The following is a 24,330-nucleotide window of genomic DNA, read 5'->3' on the forward strand; positions in this document are numbered from 1 at the left end:
TAGACACCAAATCAAATGTATTTAGCATAGCATAGCAAACAAACCCGTTTCACCGAACCCACAGTTTGTAAGTTGTATTTGACTTCTCTGTCACCATTATCTATTCATTTTGTAGCAAGGAATGTACACTTCACCACGTGTGTACACCACCATAATCCCACAGTAGTGAGCAGCTGCTGAGTCAGGTGCTGGAGCCAGTGTGTGTCAGGTCTGTTGACTTAGGAGCAGTGTAGGCCAACAATGTCCATGTCTGGGATGGAAGGCCGCAAGCCTTGGTGGCTTGCCTGCATCATTAATAGTGGACCCACCAAGAGGGAAGGACTGTCAGTCTATAGAGAGTGTATTTAGCAAGGTGTAGGGTGTGTGTCTGTGTCTGTGTGTGCACATGCGCACATGTGTGTGTATATGTGATAAGACATATACAAAGATTAGATAGGTCATTGGCTTGTTTACTTTCTTTTCAGCTACAAAATAACTTTGTTTTGTCTGAATACAGGTCTGAGGTCACCATTGGCTAAGTTAAGTAATGTGGCATGCATCCCAGAGACAACTTATAAATATCCTGATTTGCCTATAAATCGGTGTAAAGAAGAGGTAACACTTTTCCTAATGTAATTAGCTGTCTGACTAAGGCATAGCACTATTGGGAACATGTGGGGGGGATTAATATGCACAAGGCAGAAGAAAAGCCCGCAGTGCCCGTCACACAAGACACCTCTGCAGAGCCCGGCTAAGGCTCTGTGTGCCGTGCTCAGATGTACCTGTGCTCACCTGTAGTCTGTCACTGAGAGCTGATAGGCGCATGCTCTCCCTTCCTGGTGGAGCTTTTTGTGCAAGCAGCACACAGCCAGGTGTTGCTATGGAGAAGGCCACACCCCCAACATCTGCACTGGGAGCAGTGGCTGCTGCTCTCTTTCCCTGTGTGTTGGCTGACTCATAAGTATGCACACATCCTTTTGGTTAGATTTCTGACTAGTTAGTTAGTTATATGTTGTTAAGCATGAGTAATAGAAGTAAATTTAAACCATTACTTACTTTGGTGAAAAAAGAGTTGTAGATAAAATAGGAAATGTTCCAGATTTCATTTTTATTTGCTGAAGATGGAATCATGCTTTTATGGAGTAGATACACTTTATTAAGCTTATATTCTGAAACCCACATTGGTTTGTACTTGCTGACTATGGCGATTGTTGGAAGGGTGACTAGGATCTTACAGCACTGCGTGTACAATGTAAGGGACAGTGTCACTAGCTGCTCAAAATTTATCTGACAACTTGAAAGTTTAAAGTCAAGTGACTATTGGCAGGGTTTTTTTGTTGTTGTTGGTTTTGTTGTTGTTGTTTTTGTTTTTAGTAGAATTGCATTCAGTCTTTTTATAAAATAATAGACATTTAGACTTAGAACCATACAAATTAAGTTTGAAAGTTTCTTTCTTTTTTTTTTTTTAAAGAAGAAATTGAGACACAGAGCCCTGGTGACTTTGGCCAGGTTTCCATAGTTGTCAGTAGTTGTGCACTTGGGAGGCAGAAAGGTCTCGGGGCTACATAGTGTGGCCTTGTTTCATAAACCAACCAGCCAGCCAAGGCCTCGGTTATCACTCGTAGACCGATCCTTTATGTGATGTTAAGGTGGTGGACCACTGGGTTAGGTTGAGCCGGCCTGAAAGTCTTCTCAAGACAGTGTTTTACCTTGTTGTCTAATCTGTGCCCATGGTGAAAGGTAATATTTTAAAAATTTTTCAGGTCATTTCCTTGATAGAAAGCAATTCTGTGGTGATCATACACGGTGCCACAGGAAGCGGCAAGAGCACACAGCTCCCACAGTACGTGCTAGACCACTACACCCAGCGCTCTGCCTTCTGCAACATCGTAGTCACCCAGCCGCGGAAGATAGGGGCCAGCAGCATTGCCAGGTGGATCAGTAAGGAGCGTTCCTGGACGCTGGGTGGCTTGGTAGGCTATCAGGTGAGACACAGGACGTGAGCTTTCTCTTCTTGGGAATGTTTTACTCTATGTAAGTTGAGGGCAGTGTATAACTGTTTTCTACTGGAAATTAAAGACCAGAACTATGCTATAATTAAAAATATTGATAACCCTGTCTCGAAAAAAACAAAAAAAATTGAAAGTAAAATTCTTAAATAATTTTAGATTTCTTGTGCAGTTGAATAGGAGATAAGGGAGAATTCTCAGACTGGTGCTTTTTATTATTTGATCTTTTTAATTAGACCCTTGTAACATATAAAGGCTTGTCACCTAAAAATACCATAGACAGCATAACAGCATAAGCTAATCCTTGCTCATTATGGAAGGAAAGAAATCAATTTGAGATCTTGACTTTTCATTTGGAACTTGCATATTTTCTAAAATACAGTGACTTCTCATTCCTACCTTAGGTAAAATGGACATTTATTTGGGTAGTTAAGGGGGAGCCAGTGAAACCTATACTTTCTTTCTCTCTCTTTTCCTTCCTCAACTTTAGGTAGGGCTGGAGAAAATCGCAACAGAAGACACTAGGTTAATTTACATGACCACTGGAGTCCTGCTTCAGAAAATTGTAAGTGCCAAGAGCCTGATGGAGTTCACGCACATCTTCATTGACGAGGTGAGTGTTCTGCTGCCTGGCAGGGCCTTATTTCCGGGCAGTGTGAGCTGCCATCCTGTGTCCTTGCAACAAGGTTCCTTCTGATCTTTTTAACCTTGTGAGGGTGAATTATCTGTTTTATTCTTTGTTCTTTGTCTCTCAAAATATAGGTGGGATGTTGAAGACTGGGAAAAGATTGTTGTATAGAGCAGAGATCTATGGGCAGGTTGTAGTCAGATCTGGCCCTCTGAGATGTCACTAGAGCCTTCCCTCACAGTGTTCTTGTGGTTTGAATTGCCTCTGGCCTGCATCTCAGCAGGGTGCAGCAGTTGCAAGGGACGTTCTCCAGCCTGGTGAAGAGTGCTCTCCACAGCCCACATATGGAGGCAGACTTTCTGCCTCATCAATCAAGGATGACAATAGGGTTCAAAACCTGGGCTGAGGGTGTAGTTCAGTTGTAGAGTGCTCTCCTAGCATATGAGAGGCTCTAAGTTTAAACCCCAGCACTGCAGGAAAAACTTTAATAAGGTAAGACATATTCATCTACTCTGAAAAAGGCCTTCTGGATTTCCACTGTGTCTGTGAGGCACAAGCAGGGGAGCCAAGAGCAGAACTAGCTACAGAGTGAAGCCCTGTCATTCTTGACTCTCCAAGTGAATCACTTCCTGTATGCTGTTGTGTGTCCTGACCTAACTGGGCTTCTTTTGGAAACAGGCTCTGCCCTCACTGCTTTGGTGGGACAGGGTGGTGTGGATGGATCCCTGGGTGGCTCAGTCTGGGTCTGCATTTGCGTAGGGCTGGGAGGCAGCTGCTACCCCACGTGTCCCCTCTGTGGTCATGTTGAAGTTCCACCTGCTTGCCCTAGACTCTGACCTTGCTTGATATGGTTCACCAGCTTCTGACTGGCTAACCTCTTACCTATCTTGTGAGCTTCAGTTCTTGTAGGCACATATTTCTTTGCAACCTACTTTTAATAAGGGTCCAACTTCTCCTCTAGCCCAGTACCCTGCAGATGTAGTAGAAGAGAAAAGTTATTAGGATCTGGGGGAAGTGGACCTGTTTAGCAATAGTTCTTTGGGGCGAGCTTGATCTCCTTGGGCAGCAGTTCAGTCCTGTAGCAAACACCAAATACAACTCAGCAGCTGCAGACCAGTCCTCTAGGCAGACACTAGGCATGAACTAGCAACTGTAGTTCAATCCTGAAAAACTGCCAGGCTCACTAACCAGACTGAGGTGAGGCTGCAGAAGTGGCAAGCTGCCACAGGAACCTTGAGAGTGGTTCTTGGGTGAGTTTCTCTCAATGGCGGTTTTATCAACAAGTTGAGCTGTGTAAGGCGAACCAATACATGCATGTTGTTAGTGAAGAATAGTGAGACAGAGAAAACTAAACCAAGGCTCAGTGCTCGTCTCCCCCTGTCTGTGGGGTCATACTTAACTCTTTCACCACGTGGCCTTTCACGTTTGCTATATCCAAACACCCTCTCACCTGTGTGCCCCATTCGCCGTAGTTCCTTTTGTCATGGAACATGGCTTGCAGCTCTGTTGCCAGTGTTAGACTGGTTCATCTCTAATGCCACACGTGCTGGGATGACAAACCACTGCAGGGGGATCAGCATCAGCTGGGCAGCAGTTGTGCTGTTAAGTGGGCAGGCTTCAGGGGCCTGAGCATTGCTTTGCCCTAATGCCAGTGGGTCCCAAAGAGAAATATTGAGGGTGACAGTGACCCGTGTACCCTCTGGCTGGTGGGAAGATGCTGTTTGCATACTCCTCGGCTGGAAAGGCGTGAGTCCCCTGACGACCTCTGCTGAGCAGAGAGGCCTAGTTTAGTTGAAAGTCTAGGAGCATAAAGGTCCTCTACCTTCTCTCAGCAGGTGACATGTACCTCTTTCTGTAAAATTCCATTTTCATGTGTGTGGTATGCCTGTGGATATGCATGTTTCAGTGTGTGTTGGCAGATGTATTTGAGGGTGTGTGTGCATACGCACGCTCATACGTATGGAAGCTAAAGGTTGAAAGTGTCTGGTCCCTCTTCCACCTGATCTGTTGAGATGGGTCTTTGAATCAAACCAGAGCTTGCCTACGTGACTCGCAGCTTCCTCCAAGGAGTCTCCTGCCTCCACCATCTGATGCTGCAGTTACAGACCCACTGTGCTTACCTGGCCTCTACACGGATTGCTTGTGCAACCTTCCCTGCTGTGCCGTGCATCGTTGATGTCATGGCGGCGGCTCCTTTCTCTGTAGGTGCATGAACGGACCGAGGAGATGGATTTCCTGCTCTTGGTCGTCCGTAAACTCTTGAGGACAAATTCACGGTTTGTGAAGGTACATTTTTAGATTTCATTCTGTATTGTGCTGGTTGGCTTTTGTCAATGTGATACAAGCCTAGGTATATCTGGCAAGGTGATGTTTAATTGAGAAAATGCCTCAGCACTTGTAAGGCAGAAGCAGGCAGATCTCTGTGAGTTCGAGGCCAGCCTGATCTATAGCTAGAGTTCCAGGACAGTCGGAGACCTGCCCCACCCCCCCAAAGTAAAAGATTGGCCTGTAGGCAAGGCTGTAGGGCATTTTTTTGATTGATGATTTATGAGGAAGTACCCTCCCCACTGTAGGAGGTGTCGTTTCTGAGCAAGTGTTTTCGAGTGATGTAAGAAGCAGGCTGAGTAAATCATGAGGAACGAGTCAGAAATCAGCATTTTCCCATGGTCTCTGCTTTAGTGTCTGCCACCAGGTTTCTTCCTTGAGTTTCTGCCCTGACTTCCCTCAGTGATAAATTCCGACCTAAGACTCCTCCCAAGTTGCTCTTGGTTGTGGTGTTTATCACAGCAATAGAAACCCTGACTGAGACAGATACAGTATCTTGGACTCTATGGTCAGATGTCGTACTCCAAATCCTGCCTGGGAGGAGGCCCGGGCATTCTTTATACTGTTTTAATTTAGATAATACACAAGAAAAGAATCAAGATAGTCTATTTATAATTCATTGGAGGCCTGCTCTTACTGAAGAGCAATAGAGGAGGAATGGATGGGGAGGGGGAGGGGAATTGTGGGAGAGGGACTGTGAGAAGAGGAGAGACAGGAAAGTCTGGTCAGAATATAACAAAATAATAAATAAAATAAAGTAAACTAGAAGGCTTCAGTGGGTTGTACATGGTGGGAGGATGTGGCAGGTGGGCCTGGGCTCTGAGGTGGCCAGCCTCGCTCGATCCACCCGCCCTGCCTGCCCTGCTCACCGCTGGGCTCTCTTCCCTGCAGGTGGTCCTCATGTCTGCCACCATCAACTGCAAGCAGTTTGCAGACTACTTTGCTGTTCCCGTTCAGAACAAGATGAACCCGGCATATGTTTTTGAAGTGGAAGGCAAGCCCCACGCTATTGAAGAGTATTACCTTAATGACTTGGGGCACATTTATCATAGTGGGGTATGTTGGGACACATTGCTTCTTTTATAGTGAGTGGACTTTGGTTTCTGACAAATTGAATTCCCCAGGTTTGGTTGTGAGGCCCTTTTAGAACTTGTCAGAGCAGACACATGGGAGGAAGGGGGTGGAGGAAAAGAAGGGAGGAAAACATGGGCTTTTGTTACATCTGGGAGTTTGTAAATATCCACATCACAGTCCCCATAGAAATCATTGCGACTAGCGTCATGCCTCTCTCATGTGGAAAACCAAAGCTTTGGATTTCTGTCATTATGAAATAGTAGATTTACTTAAGGATGGTAATTGTACTTGAGACAGAACTCCGATTAAATGTATATTTTCTAATAGAGGGTGACAGTGAAGACTGGGGATATATATAACTTGTTTTCATGTGTGTGGGACACTCGAAGATCTCAGAAGTCTAAACCTGAAGTAGAAGCAGATACGAAGCACTTCCTGTCCTACCTTCTGGGAGTGTGTTCAGCGAGGACGTGCATCTGCATCTGTGTGAGACCCTGGGTTCCACCCCAGCTCAGGAACAAAGGCGAAAAGGAGTGAAAACTTGCCTCAGTCCTCTCCTCGTCTGACCACTGCCTGTCAGGCCTTCTTCCCTTCCCATGAGACACTCCTCTTGCACAACTCTCGGGTCTGTCAGGCAGACACGGGGCTTTCTGCTGCAGAGATGGCAGACTGTCTGCAAACGGAATTTGCCCGGCTCCCCACACGTGTGCCGTTCCGTTCCCCCATGTAACTGGTCTCTGACATCTTGGCGCTCACTAGACAGTGCTGCAGTGACCCGCCCTGCCGCATGCTTCTGTGCACTCCGGAGAGCATGTCTTGTAGAACTCTGTTTCTCAGCCTCAGCAGCATTGGTATTTTGGCCAGAGAATCTTGTGTGGCAGGGGTATCCTTAGCATTACAAGATGGTTTCTTCTTGTCCTTGTCCCTCTCCATTATCACACCCATCGATATCCTAGACAGTGCCAAATGTTGTGTTGAGACCTCTGTGAGTAACATGCCTTCCTGGAACCTCTGAGCCTGTGGGGAGATTGCTGGGACAGAGAATACATGCGCTTGCAGTTTGAGAATGGAGCCCCGTTCATCGGAGCAGGGGCTGAGTTTCTGTTGAAGATAGTTGTAGTGTTGACGAGTGGGCTCTACTACAGTGAGGGCTGCTTAGGTTCAGCTGACCTCAACACCAGACCTTCTTTGTGGATGCGTGGAAGGAAGGGTAAGGGCAGCTGTGGGCATCTCTGGTTGCCCCGGGGCCCTTTGGCTGAAGGTGGCCTCTGTTCAGCTGTTTTGAAGGCCCCTCGGCTTTCCATTGCTGTCACATCGCCTGTCTTTGGTAGCTGGAAGGCACATAGTGAATATTTTAGGGCACAAACAAACTGGACAGACCTAACTGCATTTTGATTTTTGTGTGGACACTGTGGGGGAGGGCGCTGGGATGGAGCCTAGGCCCTGTGTAGCTAAGCCTTGTTCTCACTCCTGAACCTGCCTAGTTTGTCAGCGGTGAAAGGCGGTGTTTTGTTTATTTGTGATGTTCAACATCAGGAGAGAGCGTTATCAAGTCCAATCTATCATTGTGCTGCCTGTTGACTAGTGCCATCGTATGCTCCCAGCATACCTCGTGGGATGCCCGGCCCCTCCGTCTGTCTGTCTGTCTGTCTGTCTGTCTGTCTCTCTCTCTCTCTCTCTCTCTCTCTCTCTCTCTGCTTGACCATGGCTTGTTGTCTTTTCCTCATCTTGGGATCACTTGCTGCTCATCTTTTGTTTTTGTTTTACAAAACAGGATTTCTCTGTGTAACTCTGGCTGTCCTACTACTTTCTCTATAGACCAGACTGGTCACAAACTCACAGAGATCCTCCTGCCTCTGCCTCCCGGGTGCTGGGATTAACGACGTGTGCCAACATCGCCTGGCCGCTTACCTTTCTTGCTCTTGTTTGAACATAACAGAGAAATATCCCCCCCAGTCCCAGGTTTCCCTGCAGCCCTTCCCAGCCTCTGCCTAGGGTAGGTAGGGCTGGGGATGGGATCTCGGTTTCTCTAGTTCCCAGGTCTCTTGTCTCTTCTAGTGTGACTCTACTGACCCCACTTAGCACAGCCTGTATTTACCAGGCTCCTTCGTTCCTGTCACCATGTAGCAAGGTGGGCCTTAGGTGTACTTGGCTTCTGAGGGAGCTGACACTGTCACTGTCATCGTCTTTAGTCCCCAGTGCTCTCCTGGTTTTGCTGATGCCAACTTTAGGTGTCCTTGCATGGCCCCGGCAGGAGCCTCCTATGTCTTTGTGCTCGGCTTGTTTTCCTTCTCTAGAATGTCTTTAGACAAGTGTAGTGTGCGCTCTAGGGGTTGTGCAGAGAATGTTGGTGATGCCCAACCCAGACACATAAGTGTGGTGTCCCATCCTCGGTACAGTCTCTCACACTAGTGCATTTCGTCTGAGGCAGAATCTTATGTAGCCGGGCTAGCCTCAGTCTTGCTGTGTAGGCAAGGATAACCTTGAACCCCTGCTCCTTCTGCCTCTGCTTTCCCAAGTGCTGGCACAAGTGTATGCCGCTGTGCCCAGCTCACAGCAGTCTTTCTGCACTCCATTAGGTCCCCTTAACTCAGATGCCCAGCTGTCCTGCCACCGATTGGTCCCTACCATTGGATGTGTACCCATTCTCTTGATGCATGTATTTTCCTAAGAACTTGTTCCTTGTTTTCTGGAACTCCCTGGCCAGACTTGACATGTCATTTTGGTGGCATGTGTAGGGATCAGAGCTTCCTCCTTGGGCATGGATGTGGCAGAAGGACTGCCCCAGGTGACTGGTGCTTCCCTCACACTCGGGCTTTGTGGCAGTACGCTTGTGCAGTCACTTGACTCAGAGTACAGGGGATGTGGGCCTCTGCCTTCCTTTAGACATCACAGACAGACGGGCCACAGCCGACTGTGACCTAGTCACCTGTCAGAGTTGTGTTAGAAAGCATAACTAGGGGCCGAGTGACAGCTCAGGTGCTAATGTGTTCCTCTCACTATGTGAGAACCTGAGCTGGCTCGACGGGCACGGTTGTTTACTGTCATAATCCTCAGCACTGGGGAACTGGAGACAGCCAGGTCCCTAGGGATTCTTGGCCAGACACCCACAAGAACAGTGTCGAGGGCTTGAGTTCTAGACCTCAGCAGAGTTACTGTGACTCAGCCGAATCCTTTCCCACATGGCCTGTCTGTAGCAGACTTCTGAGTGGGGTTGGTGGGGGTTGTGGAGCACATAGCTTTTCCTCATTTCTGTCTTTGAGTAATTGCGTTACAGAATATCAATCCCTGTTAGGATAGAGTAGGAGATAAAGAGAATACCAGAGATGACTGGATTAAACGCGCTACTGCCCTCTGCTGGTAGTTCCTGAGTGTAGCTGTTGGGATGTCGGTGCTTTTAGAGGCAGGGATTTGATATCCGAGTTCCCTAGGCCTCTAATGCAGTTTGTCCAGTGCCTTAAAAGTAGTCTCTGCTTGAACTCTCAGGTTCCATCCACGTTGCCATTGACTTCAACATCAGCATCTCAGGGATCCCAGGCAGCGAACACTGCCACCAAGTGTTCAAGAGTGGCTGTGAACGGAATTATTATTATTAGTAGTAGTAGTAGTGTATCATCATCACCATCATCACCATCATCACTTAGGGTCTCTTAGAATGATGGCTGAAGGTGTGAGCGCAGGTCTTACCCCGCCCACACTTGTCTGCAACTCTATTTAATTGTCCTGTTCCTTTATTTTTTCAGCTTCCCTACCGTCTGGAGGAGCCAGTGATAACAAAGGATGTCTATGAAGTTGCTGTCTCTCTCATTCAGATGTTCGATGACCTGGACATGAAAGAGAGCGGGTAAGAGTCCCTCCAGCTACAACTCCATTTGTGTAACTTAAACACTGGTTCCTCATTCGAGATGGCAGAGTGTGTTTGCATATTAAGCTGTAGACATTTGGGCTTGAGCTGTAGTCTTCCTGCCTTCAGGTTTCAGGGTTTCAGCTATGTGCTGCCTGCCACTCAAAGCTGTGAACACCTTTGCAGCAGTCACGGCCACTCTGCAAACTTCTGCTAACGGAAGGCAAAGACTGTTGTTTAAGTTAGATTGGGCCAGAAGTGGGATGTAGTCACACGGACTCACACAGACACAGGAGTCACACGGCTTTCTCTGCTTGCTTTTGTTCTCTTGGGGCTATTTTTGGACATACCATAGGCAATTTAGATGTTTGTTCTTTTAGCTTTTTTTTTTTTAATTTGCGATTTTTCCCCCTTTTAGGATAGTTTAGGTTCTAAGTGCTGGTTTGCCTGTCATAAATAGTATTTATTATTTTAGAAACAAATACTGGCGATGTGTATTCTCCTTCGTTAGTAACCAAAGCTAGATGGCTGGGGTAACATTTTTCTTGTAGACCTTGGGATACCCCTGAATTAATCCTTGTCACATCTGGACTTCTTACCTTGGTTCCCAAATTCTGCCCTCCAAAGACTCTGTTGGTAAATGTTCTCAGCTTTTATTTGGGTAAAAAGTTATTTTATTTCAGTTTCATCCTTTGTTTAAAAAATCTAAATCTAAATCAACAGATGGGGAGATTTGGTAAAGTACTTGCTTTGTAGGACCTGAGTTTGATCCCCAGAAATTACAGGAAAAAAGCCAGGCGTGACAGTGTGTGCTTGTCATTCCACTGGGAAGGTGTAGGCAGGTGGTCCTTGTGTCAGACTGGCCTGGCTGGTGAGAATCAGGCCAGTGAGAGGCCCTGGCTGGAAGAAAGTGGGCAGAGCTCTTGAGGATGAAACCCAAAGCTGGCACTCACACTTTTCTGTCTCATTTTCTCCCACCATCCCGCCTTCCCTTCCTCCCTCCTTTCCTTCCTCAATTCCTTCCTTCCTTCCTTCTTCCTCTCTCCTTCCTCTTCCTTTTCCCTCTCCTCTTTCTCTACTCCTGCATGCACATATTCAGCCCCCCAAGTACACACGCATGCACATGCACACATTGCACATGCATACATGCACATGCACACAGTGACAACCCCGTGTCTTTACTGTATGTGGCATGACTTGAAGCATGCAGACATTGGATAGACTCAGCAGTTGGTAGCCACAGGCACTGGCTCTCATTCTTGTGTGCATACAGTGCTGGGGGCTGCAGACTGGGCCTCTCTCACCTTAAATGCTTGCACAAGGGTGTTTGGTACACTGGAGTGTTTTCACAGACTTCAGTGCTGAACTCATAAACACTCCAAATTCAAAAACCACTGTGCGGCTCAGAGTCAAGTGTCAGACGCTGCAGACACTGCAGGCAGACACTGCAGGTAGACACTGCAGGCAGACACTGCAGGTAGACACTGCAGGCAGACACTGCAGGTAGACACTGCAGACACTGCAGGTAGACACTGCAGACACTGCAGGCAGACACTGCAGACACTGCAGGTAGACACTGCAGGCAGACACTGCAGACACTGGAGCGGTTCCAATTTTGGATTTGCAGAGCAGGAATCCCTGACTTGTGTGAGGCTCTAGGTTCTCGGGTGCTCCCTGCATTTTACTTCTCTGCCACTGTATTCACAGTCTCTGAACTAAGCATGTAACAGAACACATCTTTTGATGTCTTTAGCACTCGTTCTAATGCTATGCTATTTTCCTATACTCTCTTGGCTTGTGCTACCACAGTGATAAAGCTCCTTTTTGTCTCACTGCTCCTCATAGGTAAATGTATCTTTTCATCTGGCTAGCTCTCAGGTACAGTCTTTGTCTTTGATGACCTGGGAGCAGGCATGGGTTTCTTTGTGGTTCCTGTGTCTGTGCCTGAGTGTGCTTGTTGTCTCAACACAAGTATTAAATGCTGCCTGCCAGCCCTGCCTCCTGTGGATGCTGCCTGAGTCCTTACGAGATTTGCCATGTTCTCATTTTCCTTTGTTCTTTCTGCTTGCCCTAAGATTGTTCCACAAGGAAGAACTTCCCTCTACCTGCTCTTTAAGTACTTTACCCACCAAGCCATCTCCTTGGCCCTGATTTTTTAAATTGGTGAATAGTATGCCGTTGTCTACACTGACCACGGTTTATCTATTTACCTACTAACTGACGTGTTGATTGTCTCTAAGTCTCAAACTATGACTAGAGCTGCTATAAGAGCTTTCGGGCCAGCTTTATGTAGACCTGACATCCAGTGCAGTGGACAAATTGTAAGGAGCACAGTTGCTGGCGTCCATGTGGAGAGCACAGTTAGTTTCTGAAGGAACCATTGGCCTACCTCCCATTGTGGCTGCACCATGTCACATTACCACCAGCAAGTGGCTCAGAGGCTTTGCCAGCTGTGTGTGGCCTGGGCTTGGCTCTCAGAGTGGGCATGGTGACATCTCACTGCTGCTTTGACAAGGTGTTTGCTCATGTCCTTGCCCATTTTTCAATCCCAATTATTTATTTGTTGCTTTGTTTGTTTGAGACAAGGTGTCACTAGATAGCACTGGTTGGCCTGGAACTTGCTATGTAGACTAGGGTGCCCTAGAACTCACAGATCTGCCTGTCTCCACCTCCTGAGTGCTGGGATTAAAAGTATATGCCATTATACCTGGCTTTGTTCTTTCCAATGCTGAGTCTAAGTATTCTTTATGTATTTGTATAACAGTTCTTTATGTCAGAAAAACTTCTTGCAAATATCTTTTCATTTATGAGGTTCGTTGTGTTAGTTTTAAAAGATTGATGGATTTTGTTAATTTCAGTCAATTTGTGTGTCCCAGTTGTCCTAAATGACGTGAGTGGGAGCCTCTTGGGATGCCTGCTCCATCCTTGGGCTCCATCCTTGTTTCTGGCCATTCACCAATTTTAACCTTGCTCCATTCCAGGAACCTCCCATTCTTCCAGGGAGTCAGCTCTTGCAGTGAGCAGCGTGAGTCTGTCTTTAAAACGACAGCCTGACTCTGGCCTTGCACTTTGTTACTGGTTTGTCACTGTTTGTAGGTATTTTCAATGGTCATAGCTAGAAATGAGTGAATGAGTATGTGTGCCTTTGTATATGTGTGTGCGTGTACGTGTGTGTGCGTGTGTGTGCGTGTGTGCGTGTGTGTGTGTGTGTGTGTGTGTGTGTGTGTGTAGGTAGGTAGGCTGGAGGACCACCCTGGGTGTCGTCTTCAGGATTGAAATCCAGCGCCTCTGAGACAAGGTTTCTCATTGGCCTGAAGCTCACCCCAGTTGGGCTACTTGGCAGTCAAGCCCGAGGTGTCGCCCGTCTTTCCCTCCCCAGAACTGGAATCCCAATCATATGCATCCAACAATTTTACCACGGCCCCAAGGGTTGAACTTAGTTCCTTATGTTTGTGGCAAGTGAGCATTTGCCAGCTAAGCTTGTCTCCTCGGCCATTAGTAAAGATTATTACTGTGTTTGTGTGTGCGCATGTGTCTCAGTGCACATGTGGCAGTCAGAGGACACGTGTGTGGAGTCGCTTCTCTGATTCCAGGTTTATGTGTGCTCCAGGGGTGGGACTCAGGCTGTCAGGCTAGTGCATCCTGCACCTTTACCCACAGAGCCATCTCACTGGCCCAAGCCCTCAGTTTTTGAAATGGGATTTTTTTTCCTTATGTTCTTAGACTGATTTTGAACTGGGATCAACCAATCTCCTGCCTCAGCCTCCAAGATGGTTGATACTACAGGTGTGCAGCATTCTGCTAGGCTTGGGGATTTTTACATTTTATTTACGCATTTATTTTCAAATTTATTTTCTCTTGTGTATGCTTTGTGTGCATGTTGTGTGTGTGTGCATGTGTGTGTGTTGTGTGTGTGTGTGTTGTATGCATGCATACATGTGTGTGTATGGAGGCCAGAGAACAAGTTTGTATTGTATCAGGAGCATCTCCACCTCCTTTGAAGAAGGGTTCCCACTGGCCTAGCACTCACACGGCAAGCCTGGCTGGTCACTGAGTCCCGGGGTCCGTCCATCTGTCTCTGCCACCGCAGTGCTGGGGTTGTAAGCAGATGTCACCACACCTTGCATGTTTATGTGAGTGCTGGGGACTGAACTCAGGTCTCATGATTGTGAGGCGGGTGCTCACTGACTAAGCCTACTGACTCCCTAGCTCCTTGGGAAGATCATTTAAAACCAGTCCCCTATGTGGTACAGGCTATTCTTGAACCCCATACATTTTTACATGGTCACTTTTGTGATCGAATCTCCATAAACTTGGGATAAACACTGCTTTTTATCAGTTTTTACTTTTATTTTTTAATAATTTAATTTGTAATTCCCTTTACATCCCATTCACAGCCCAAGCTGAAGGCTTTGTGGGTGAATTGATGCCCCCTCCCTCCTCTGAAAATCCTGCCTGGCCCACAGGAAGAGGCCACTTCCTCAGCCTCTATATCCCCCTCTGGTAGGGATCTCAGCTAGGGTCACCCCCATAGACTTTCTGTATCCTCCCCCACCCTAGTCCTCCACTCCCAGAGATCCCCTCCACTGATTTCCAGCCCTCCTCTCCCCCTCCCCACACGTGATCGCCGTTCCTGTTCCTCTCCTCACCTCCTGTCCTACCCAGTTCCCTCTCTCCATCCACATCCAATGGCTGTTTAGTTTCCCTTCTGAGTGAGGCTCCTGCATCCTCCCTTGGGACCTACTTGCTACCCAGCTACTTTAGTCTGTGGATTGTAGCATAGCTGCCCTGCAGTTTACAGCTAATGTCCACTTATAGGTGCGTACACACCGTATGTGTCTTTCTGGCTCTGGGTTACCTCACTCAGGATGCTATTCACTAGTTCCATGCATTTGCCTGCAATTTTTTGATGTCTTTGTTTTTAATAGCTGACTAGTATTCCATTGTGTAAATGAACCACAATTTCTTTATCCATTCTTCAGTTGAGGGACATCTAGGTTGTTTCCAGTTTCTGGCTATTACAAATAATGAGCAAGTGTCTCTGTGGTTTAATGCTACAACTTTTGGGTGTACTGTAACATTTCCCTTTGAGCCAATGGTTGTCTTCCCCCGGTACTGGCGTGGAACCCAAGGCTTTGCACGGGTTAAGCATATGCCTTACTCCGCTGTACCTCCAGTCCACTTTTATACACTGGCATTGATCTTGAATCCTGCGACTTATTGGACCTGTTAGAATCCACCTCCCGATTTCTGCCTGCTCCCCCCCTCTCCCCAGGGAGGGCCCACAGGTCTGAGGAGGAGAAAATTTCTATTTTATACAGAAATACCCTGGTAGTAAGAAGTGTTTATCCTAGACCTGCATCCTTTGTAGTGATAATCTGGGCCTTAATAAGGTTTGCTTATAGTTATTCTAAGGCTTGTATCTTGGGGCTCTTGATTATAGAATCTAAATTTGCAGGAAAACTTTTGCAGATAGTGTCTTGGGGGCCAATGCATTGGAAGTGAAGAGCCCTGGCCTTTTGCCTGGTTGGCCTCTCTATGCATGCCTCTATCTTCGTGTGAACTGAAGAACATTACCTGACGTGATCTGCAAGAGCTTTCATGAACCAAGTGTGTAAACTCAGGGTCTCATGCAGCAGGGACTCTGCCAGCCTTGATTCAAACTTGTTCACCTCACGTTTTGACAGGAACAAGACCTGGTCCGGGGCGCAGTTTGTGTCGGAGCGGAGCAGCGTGCTGGTGTTCCTGCCAGGTGTGCATGGCGTGTTTTTGTGACTGGAATTTTAATTCTCTGGAAGCGCATTCTGAACAATGGTGTTCACGCTGCCTGTTCTCCTAGACGTGAGAACGCAAGCAGCTGTGACTCGCTTTGCCTTGTTCATAACCTTTACCTTGCTACAAAGAGTTCATAGTAAGGAAGAATACCTTTTTAAGGCAGGCTTGTCTGCTTCACAGTTCCTGGTAAGATATTTTGCTTTGTTTAGAACATTCGTGGTCATGTGAAGTGTTTGTCCCGATTTCTCAGTGCCGGATTCTTAATGAGAGCAAAGCATGAAGCCCTGCGGGCTCAGCAGCTCCCCACTCCCTTCTCACTGCTAAAGAAAGGGGCTCCTACTGCACCTTACAGAGAGACTCAACTGTGGCTAACGGCCTTTTGTCAAAATGACTTTATTGAGTAGTGGTGTTTGATGACATTATAACAGTAATTCATGTATTTTGTTGCTGAGGAGTAATATACAGAACATGTGAACATTAGTGTGTGCAGGGCTGGAAGCAGTAGTCTGCAACAAGAGAAACTTGATTTTGGAATGTAACATGTGAGTTTCAAATCCTGGTCACATTTTGCTTACTGAATAGACTCATGTACAGAGACAACTGTTAGCTGGCAGGTACGGAGAGTTTGCATCTGTGTGGATTTGCCCGTCACATGACTTCTAAGTCCTCAAACTGTGAGGAAAAGGCAAAGCTCTGGTCCCTCAGTAATCTCTCAGGTGTTTGCAAGTGACATCTTACCTTCAGCTCTGTGACTTTCTTTTACATACTAACGCAGGCCAAGTCTGGCATGTTATGTTTACAGTTTCATTAAGTGACTTGTTTTGAGCAGATATGAATTATTCTTTTCAGGGCTGCTCCAACAAGGCATTGAAAATTGGATGCTCAAAACAAGAGTGGTGTGTTTGCCTGCTGTGAAAACAGTTAGGCATGCTGAAATGGGTTATCAGGAGGCTTGCTCCCTCAGGCCCTCTGGAGCCACCTCAGGCCGTGGCTTGTTTTGTTGGTGGTTTCCACTCACATGGCTGTCACTTGACATTCCTGTGCCTCTAGCTTCTCCCTTTTTTTAATGAGAGTCCCATTGGGTGAAGGTCCCAGTCAACTGTACCAGGACCATATTGTAGCTCCTGTATGTGCAATGACTGTTGATGAGTCAGGCCACACACATTTTCAGTCACCAGAGTTGGAATCTAAAATAGTTTTTGGGAGACACAGTTGAACAAGTTCAAAATATTGATAATCCACACGAGGCACACTGCATATGCAGATGCTGGAAGGCAGTACACATTTTTAAACCCACTGAAAAGGAACAAATCCTTTAAAGTATTATTACTAGTTTTGTATTCTTGGGATCAAAGGCAACTCACCACTCAGAACCCACCCCTGAGTTACACTCACGTCCATTTTGGGTTTTTTGTTTGTTTGCTTTTGACTTGAGACAGAATTTTGGTGTAGCCTTGCCTGGTGTGGAGCTCTCTGTGGAGCCAGGTCTCGCCGTGACTGGATATTACCGTGCTTCCATCTCCCAATTTCTGAGATTTCAGACTGGAGTTACCTTATCTGGTTAAAAAAGTTGTTTTGATAAGAAACATTTTGTTTATTCATTGGAGGAAATTCGGAAAACAGGAGGGAAGCGACTTCTGTGGCCAGCACTCATCAGTAGTCACTGCTCTGACAAGGGAAACACTGAAAGAATTATATATTTAAAAATAACTTTAAGTATTTAGTAATTAATGTCATGGTGCATTTGTTCTAGTTCTGGCACAAAAGGATAAAGAGTCAAACTTGAACTGTAGGGTTGTCTTTGAAAAAGTTATTATTTTATCTTCACGTTAACCTAACAAAGGAAATAAAAGACTTGCTCAATAAAAAATTTTAAGACACAGAAAAAAGAGATTGAAGAAGACACTAGAAGATAGAAAGAGCTCCCTGCTCAAGGATTGGTAGGAGTAACACTGTAGCAATATCAGCCTACCCAAAGCAGCACACACAGTCAGTGCAGTCCTTACCTAAATTCCAGGACAGTTCTCCACAGAAATAATTTCCAAATTCATATGGAAACAGAAAAGACCAGGATATCTAAAACTATCCTGGACAATAAACCACTGCTGGAGAGCGTTATGTCTGATTTTCAGTTATGTTATAGAACCATAGAATAAAAACATCCTGGTACTTGTATAAAAATACCCGCTTATGAACACACACCCCTGCAGTCAGTCACCTGTGAGCTCACACTCACCCCTGCAGTCACCTATGAGCTCACACTCACCCCTGCAGTCTGTCACGTGTGAGCTCACACTCACCCCTGCAGTCACCTATGAGCTCACACTCACCCCTGCAGTCATCTGTGAGCTCACACTCACCCCTGCAGTCACCTATGAGCTCACACTCACCCCTGCAGTCATCTGTGAGCTCACACTCACCCCTGGAGTCACCTATGAGCTCACACTCACCCCTGCAGTCATCTGTGAGCTCACACTCATCCCTGCAGTCATCTGTGAGCTCACACTCACCCCTGCAGTCATCTGTGAGCTCACACTCACCCCTGCAGTCACCTATGAGCTCACACTCACCCCTGCAGTCATCTGTGAGCTCACACTCATCCCTGCAGTCATCTGTGAGCTCACACTCACCCCTGCAGTCATCTGTGAGCTCACACTCACCCCTGCAGTCATCTGTGAGCTCACACTCACCCCTGCAGTCATCTGTGAGCTCACACTCACCCCTGCAGTCATCTGTGAGCTCACACTCACCCCTGTAGTCATCTGTAAGCTCACACTTCTGCAATCGCCTGTGAGCTCACACTCACCCCTGTAGTCATCTGTGAGCTCACACTTCTGCAATCGCCTGTGAGCTCACACTCACCCCAACAGTCACCGGGATCTTGATAAGAGGCCAAAACTACACATGGGAGAGAAGATAGCATCAGCAGCAAGTGGGGCTGGTCAGACTGCTACATAGCAGGTAAAGAACAGAACTAGATCTTCCCTCACACCCTGTCCACACCAGTTAGTGCCAAGTGGATCAGGTACCACAGCGTAGCATCTGATCAAGAAGGCGGGGGACACACTCACTCTGCTGCCACAGGAAGGACTTTCTGAGCAGGACCCCAGGAGTGCAGGCATTGAGGCTGACAACAGCAGATGGAACGCCATTGTTCAAACAAAGATGCAGCTTACAGGGTGAGAAAAAAAATGCATCTGACCAAGGCTTGGTATCTAGAATATATAAAGAATTCAGAAAAGTAAACACCAAGAAGACAACCCAGTTAAAAACTAAGGCAAGGAAATAAACAGAGTTCTTAAAATAAGACAGTGGACAAGAAAAATGTTTAAATTTAGAGTTTAATTTTATGTATATAAGTGGTGTTCCCTGCATGTATATCTGTACACCGTGTGCATTGCCTGGTGCCTGTGGACACCAGAGAGGGCGTCAGATCCCCTGGGGTTGGAGTTACAGAGGGTTCTCAGTACTGCACACTGCATCTTTAACTGCTCAGCCATCTCTCCAACCCAACTGATAAATATTTTAAGAAACATTTTTAGTCATCAGGGAAATTCACAGTAAAACTACTTTGAGAATTTATCTCACTGTAAACAGATGGCTAAGATGAGAGAAACCAACAGACACTAAGGGTGGCAGGTATGGGCAATGTGGGCGTGGCTGGTGGGTGATGTAGGCGTGGCTATATGCTGAGGACTGAAGGGCTCTAAGGCTCCTCCTGTATCTTCCTACAGAGACACTTGCTCATCCATGTGCATTGCTGCTCTGGCTACAATAGCCGAGACATGAAAGCAGCCCAGGTCCCCATCAAGTGCTGGGCAGTGAAAACGTGTCACAGACACAGTGGGATGTTGTTCAGCCGAGAAGAAAGATGAGATTAGTAACTTTGCAGGTTAAATGGGTGGAACTGGGGACAGTCATTCTGTGAGGTGACCGAAACCAGAAAGACAAACTGCATGTTCTTTCCTGTGGCTACAGTCTTTGACTCTTTAGATATGTGTGTTTGTTTATTTTGTTTTGAGACAGGGTCTCATTATGTAGACCAGGCTGACCTTGAACTCACAGAGCTTCTCCTATCTCAGCCTTCCAAGTGCTGGGATTACTGAGTGCTGGGTACACATATGCCCCCACCCCAGCTTCTCTCTGTGTAGTTTATGTTGTCAGGAACCTTGTAAGGAACCATGGTAGGTGTCAGATTTCAAGATTGGAGGGATAGATGGAACTTGTAGGGGACTAACAGGAGTACTGGAACAGGAAGGGTTAAATAGTGCACCAGGTGGGGACAGGGCAGAGATGCAGGTCTTTCTAACACTAAAGAGCTTTGGAAATGCCATATAGAGACTTACTACCATCTACGATTCCTATCTATAAAAGCAGTTTAAATGGTATTACTGTATAATAATGGTTGGTCAATGGAAGTACCATAGACTCCCACACGTTACAGGCTATTGTCATTGCTTTGGGTTACCCTCCAGAACACAGACCTGGAAGGTTTATCTCTTACTGATAGTTTCAATAGTGCTGGAAGGTTCTAGATGTGCTAATTGGGGAAAACAATGACAAACACTCTTACCCTGCTGGGAACTCTGAGCTACAATAGTCACCTGGCTGGTAGGGTAGGCCTGCTGGTACAGTAGTGGCAGGCACAGATGTTATGGGAGCAACCAACTACTTTCTTGTGGGATGAAAAGCCCACTCCACAAGGTGGAACTCAGCTGTTACTGGGCCAAAACCTGGAGGCTGGTGAGGTCATAGACCCTCAGGGAGAGCCTTATACCAGCAGTCTGCTAAGTGGACAAAATAAGAAACTGTTCCCTAAGTTCTTATCTTAATAGCTATCGGTTAATCTCTCAAAACTCATGAGTAGAACCTTTTTTTTTTTTTTTTTTTTTTTGCAGTAGGTGGTGATTTAATAGAGGCCCACAATAAATGATTGTGCAGAGAATGGAAGTCTATGGTGTACACTGCCTCCCATCACCCCCCAGGGCAGTGATGGGTGGGGGCAGAAAAATGTTAAGAGCCAGAAGGAGTAGCTGTGTGTAGAGAAACAGTCTTGCTGGAGGTGACAGTGCTGTTACAGACATGAACTCATAGTGGCTGTGACTGCGCACTGTGACCTGCACAGGAAAGAGCCAGACAGGCGGCACCAAGTGAGTGCTGGGGCGTGCGTGCCTGTGCTTTAAAGGGGCGCATGAAGGTAGGAGAGAGAAATGGGTTAGCATTAGTGGGAGGGATTGGAGTATCTGGAATGTGGAGAAGATTTGATCAAAACACATTATGTGCAGGCATGAAATTCTCAAACAATAAAAAACAATCCTCTTCTTACTGAGGACTCTACTGAGCAGAGCACTGAACAACAGACACGCCCCCTGCTCACCGCCCGCCCCACTCTGCTCGCCGCCCCGCCCACCCGCCCCTCCTCCATGCTGCACATGCTCAGCAGCAACTCAGTCTTCACTGGGAAACTTTGTTATTATCTGTGCTTCTGCTCTAGAAGATGAGCTTTTGGGCTTCCTTCTGTTGACCATACATTTGCAGGATGCAGTGTAGTGCATGCACCAGGCCCTAAGAGCTTCTCTGTCAGGACCCTTAAAAATAAATTCCCACTTCAGTTTTTAGATGAGTTTTTAGCAGTAAATTCACCTTTGCCTTCCCCTTCCCCCTAGGTCTGGGTGAGATCAATTACATGCATGAGCTCCTCACAAACATGATTCACAAAAGGTACGTGCGGCGGCGGCGGCGCAGCGGCAGTGGCGGCCCCTTTGTCTGCCACTCAGAACTTTGTGCTGCTTGCACCTCACAGAATCTCATTGCCTCACTGAATTGTTACTTGAGTCTGCTGTGTATCATGTGACCTTTTATTTTAGTGCTTTGTTTCTTAGGTTACAGGTCTATCCACTCCATTCCAGTGTGACTTTAGAAGAACAGAATAACGTATTTTTAAGTCCAGTCCCTGGGTACAGAAAGGTAGGACGCTGGGAAGGAGAGGTGTGAGACGGACCATCCTTGCCTGAGAAGGACTGGTGCTCCAGCCTCTCCCAGTGTGTGCCCACCAAACTGCCACCAGGCGATACGTGTCAATGGGAATCTGGGCCCTTTAGTGTTGTGCGTTGTTTTGTAAATCAGTTACCTGAAAGATAGGATTTTTGTTCTGAGACACACACTGCTAAATAGGCTAGGCTGGCCTTGAACTTGAGATTACTTTGTGCCATCCTCCTGAGTTCTGAGATTGGAAGTATATATTACCATGCCTGGCAAAACTAAGAGTTTTATGTATTTGATTTCCTGACTCCCCAGGGCACGGCTCTAGGGAGTTTGCTGCCTTGGGAGTGATGGCCTTGTGGGGAGCCGGGGCCTTAGCCATCTGGACGTTGTCAGCTTCCCTGCTCCTCAGAGCTCCCTGCGAGGATCCGGGTCTGGGACCTGGAGCTTTTGGCTCAAATCTCCGATATGTTTGAGGATGATGGACCCTTTAGGCACACTAGACTTTGGGTACTGTTCCAGGATGCTCAGGGTAGCAGATTCTGCCTGCTTTTGCTTTTTGGCTCCTGGCAAGTCCATGGTCCCTCCACTAACGATTTCATGATAGGTTCATGAGCAGACCCTTGGCCATGTCATACATCCTTCTTTTAAGCACCATTTGCCCTATATGTGTCTGGTTTTCCATGTAGTGGGAGCTTCTTGATGAGTTGTAGCCTGCATAAAATATGAAGATGGTTAATTTGTCGTTCTGAGCCAGTATACACACTGGTGTTCAACACCAAGTCCCTTTCTAACTGTGCAGCAGTGTCCCGAGGAGCGGGACAAACACACACCAACCTGTTCTGTTTGATGCCCCACAGATTATTCTGTCAACCAACATCGCAGAGAGTTCTGTCACAGTTCCTGATGTCAAATATGGTAAGTCAGCCTTTCTCTGCTCACTTCTTCCTATAAAGAGGCATCCATAGGCCTTTCTGACCACTGGAGGTGTCCTCTGCTCTCCCTCTCCCCATGCTTGGAAGAGACTCAGAGGCTCACAGAGGTTCAGTCTCTCATAGTATTGGCTCATCATTGTTTCCACCGAGGATAAGTTTTCTTTCAGGCAGGGCCACCTCTAGGGGACGTCAGGGAATTTCAGGGCATTTAATGGAAGCAGTCTTGGGGCTGCCTTGGTGGAGTCCTGGGATAGAAAGGTAGACAGGGGAGGTAGTGTGGACAGAAGCCATGACAACGCCATTGTCTGGTCCTTTGTGTATATGTTTTTAGTTGCTAACTCATGAATGTGTGTGTGTGTATGGATTACAGGTTCATGTAGAGACAAACATATAGGGAAAGAAATAGGGGACAGGAAATTGTAGCGTTGTCTTAGTTGGGTTTCTACGGCTGTGATGAAGCACTGTGATCAGAAGCAGCTTGGGCCGGGCGGTGGTGGCTCACGCCTTTAATCCCAGCACTTGGGAGGCAGGCGGATTTCTGAGTTCTGTTTGAGGCCAGCTTGGTCTACAGAGTGAGTTCCAGGACAGCCAGGGCTACACAGAGAAACCTTGTTTCGAAAAACCAAAAAAAAAAAAAAAAAAAAAGTAGCAGCTTGGGAGGAAAGAGTTTACTCGGCTGCTACATCACAGTCCCTCCTTAATGGAGATAAGGACAGCACTGTTCTTGCTTGATGTCACCAAGAGCTGTGTTAGGACTGGTGGTGTGAGGCAACTGCAGGCTCAGGTGAGAGGAGAGGGTGGTGTGGCACAGCCCGAGGAAGGCAGAAGTGTGCTTTCTGTCTCTCCAAAGGATAACTTCATCATGCACAAAAGGCAGGCGCTGTCTGGAGGGAAGCCGAGGGCTCCTTCACCTGGCCTGATAGGTTCTCCTTGAAGCAAGAAGAATCTAGCTGACTTGTTACCTAGACAGACAGACAAGAACACAGGATTTGAAACCTGACGATCTAGAACATAACGCCTGCCATCCCTACCTCTGATATAATGAAATTTTGGAGTAACTCTAATCTTTTGGGTGCATCCAGACAGATGATAATTTGGTCCTTACATCCAAAGACTTCCAGTTCTTCCAGTTTGATGTAGAAAGAGACCTTGATTTCCTGTTGCAGGAGATAAGGAGCAGTCGGCACACTCCCAGAGGTGTCTGCAGCATGCAACACCAACAGCTGCATGGTGACACTCTGGGCTGTCATAATCCCACCAGCTGGGTGGTCACACTCTGGGTTGTCATAATCCCGTCCCGCTTTGCCATGTGCTCATACCTTTTTTTTTTTTTAATGGCAGTTATAGATTTCTGTCTGACCAGAACTCTGGTTTGTGATGAAGATACAAATTATCAGAGTCTGCGACTAAGCTGGGCTTCCAAGACCAGCTGTGACCAGAGAAAAGGTAAGGCATTTGTGGTAGACACCCTGAGGCCTCAGTGGTCATGTGGTGCACAGGGGCTTCCTGAGAACTTTCTTTTCTGTCTCACTCAGATACTTTATTGAGCCTGGTTTTAAGTTGAAGCACCAGTATTTTGGTTTTCAGTCACCTTTGATTCCATGTTTTAATCTTGAGCTGTCTTAGTGTCAGCTGCTAAGGGACAGACAGCCTGTTAGCTCAGTAGCTGTCATTTTCAGAGTGAAATGTTTAAAGATGTATTGAATGGCTGTGGAAAGCAAGTGGATCACTTGAGTGATTTTGACGGACCAGCTTTTGACTGCCTCTAAGCCTGGTGCT

At 46.8% G+C, this 24,330-nt stretch overlaps 1 protein-coding gene and 1 long non-coding RNA gene across 11 annotated transcripts in view; one reads left to right on the plus strand and one right to left on the minus strand.

Annotated features, from left to right (window-relative positions):
- Tdrd9 (tudor domain containing 9) overlaps positions 1-24,330 on the plus strand; it is a 97,367-nt gene that overhangs the window by 20,478 nt on the left and 52,559 nt on the right. For 8 of the 10 annotated variants that reach the window (XR_381553.4, XR_003950089.1, XM_017315218.2 and 5 more), the window contains exons 3-13: positions 497-594; positions 1,743-1,964; positions 2,479-2,601; positions 4,822-4,902; positions 5,833-5,997; positions 9,759-9,859; positions 15,547-15,611; positions 21,301-21,355; positions 21,517-21,601; positions 22,477-22,534; positions 23,893-23,997. Coding sequence is in view for 7 of the 10 variants with exons in the window: in XM_017315218.2 (XP_017170707.1) it covers positions 497-594; positions 1,743-1,964; positions 2,479-2,601; positions 4,822-4,902; positions 5,833-5,997; positions 9,759-9,859; positions 15,547-15,611; positions 21,301-21,355; positions 21,517-21,601; positions 22,477-22,534; positions 23,893-23,997 (1,158 nt within the window). In the remaining 3 variants the exon portion in view is untranslated. Of the gene's footprint in view, positions 1-496; positions 595-1,742; positions 1,965-2,478; positions 2,602-4,821; positions 4,903-5,832; positions 5,998-9,758; positions 9,860-15,546; positions 15,612-21,300; positions 21,356-21,516; positions 21,602-22,476; positions 22,535-23,892; positions 23,998-24,330 lie in introns of those variants that run through there. The other 2 variants (XM_006516321.3, XM_006516322.1) reach the window with 2 other exon arrangements.
- Positions 23,205-23,773, minus strand: Gm46381. The gene is made up of 2 exons (XR_001780722.2): positions 23,657-23,773; positions 23,205-23,513 (listed from the first exon to the last, which is right to left on the minus strand). It is a non-coding gene; the product is annotated as a predicted gene, 46381 (long non-coding RNA).

Source organism: Mus musculus, chromosome 12, assembly GCF_000001635.26.
Source record: "Mus musculus strain C57BL/6J chromosome 12, GRCm38.p6 C57BL/6J".
Classification (NCBI taxonomy): domain Eukaryota; kingdom Metazoa; phylum Chordata; class Mammalia; order Rodentia; family Muridae; genus Mus; species Mus musculus.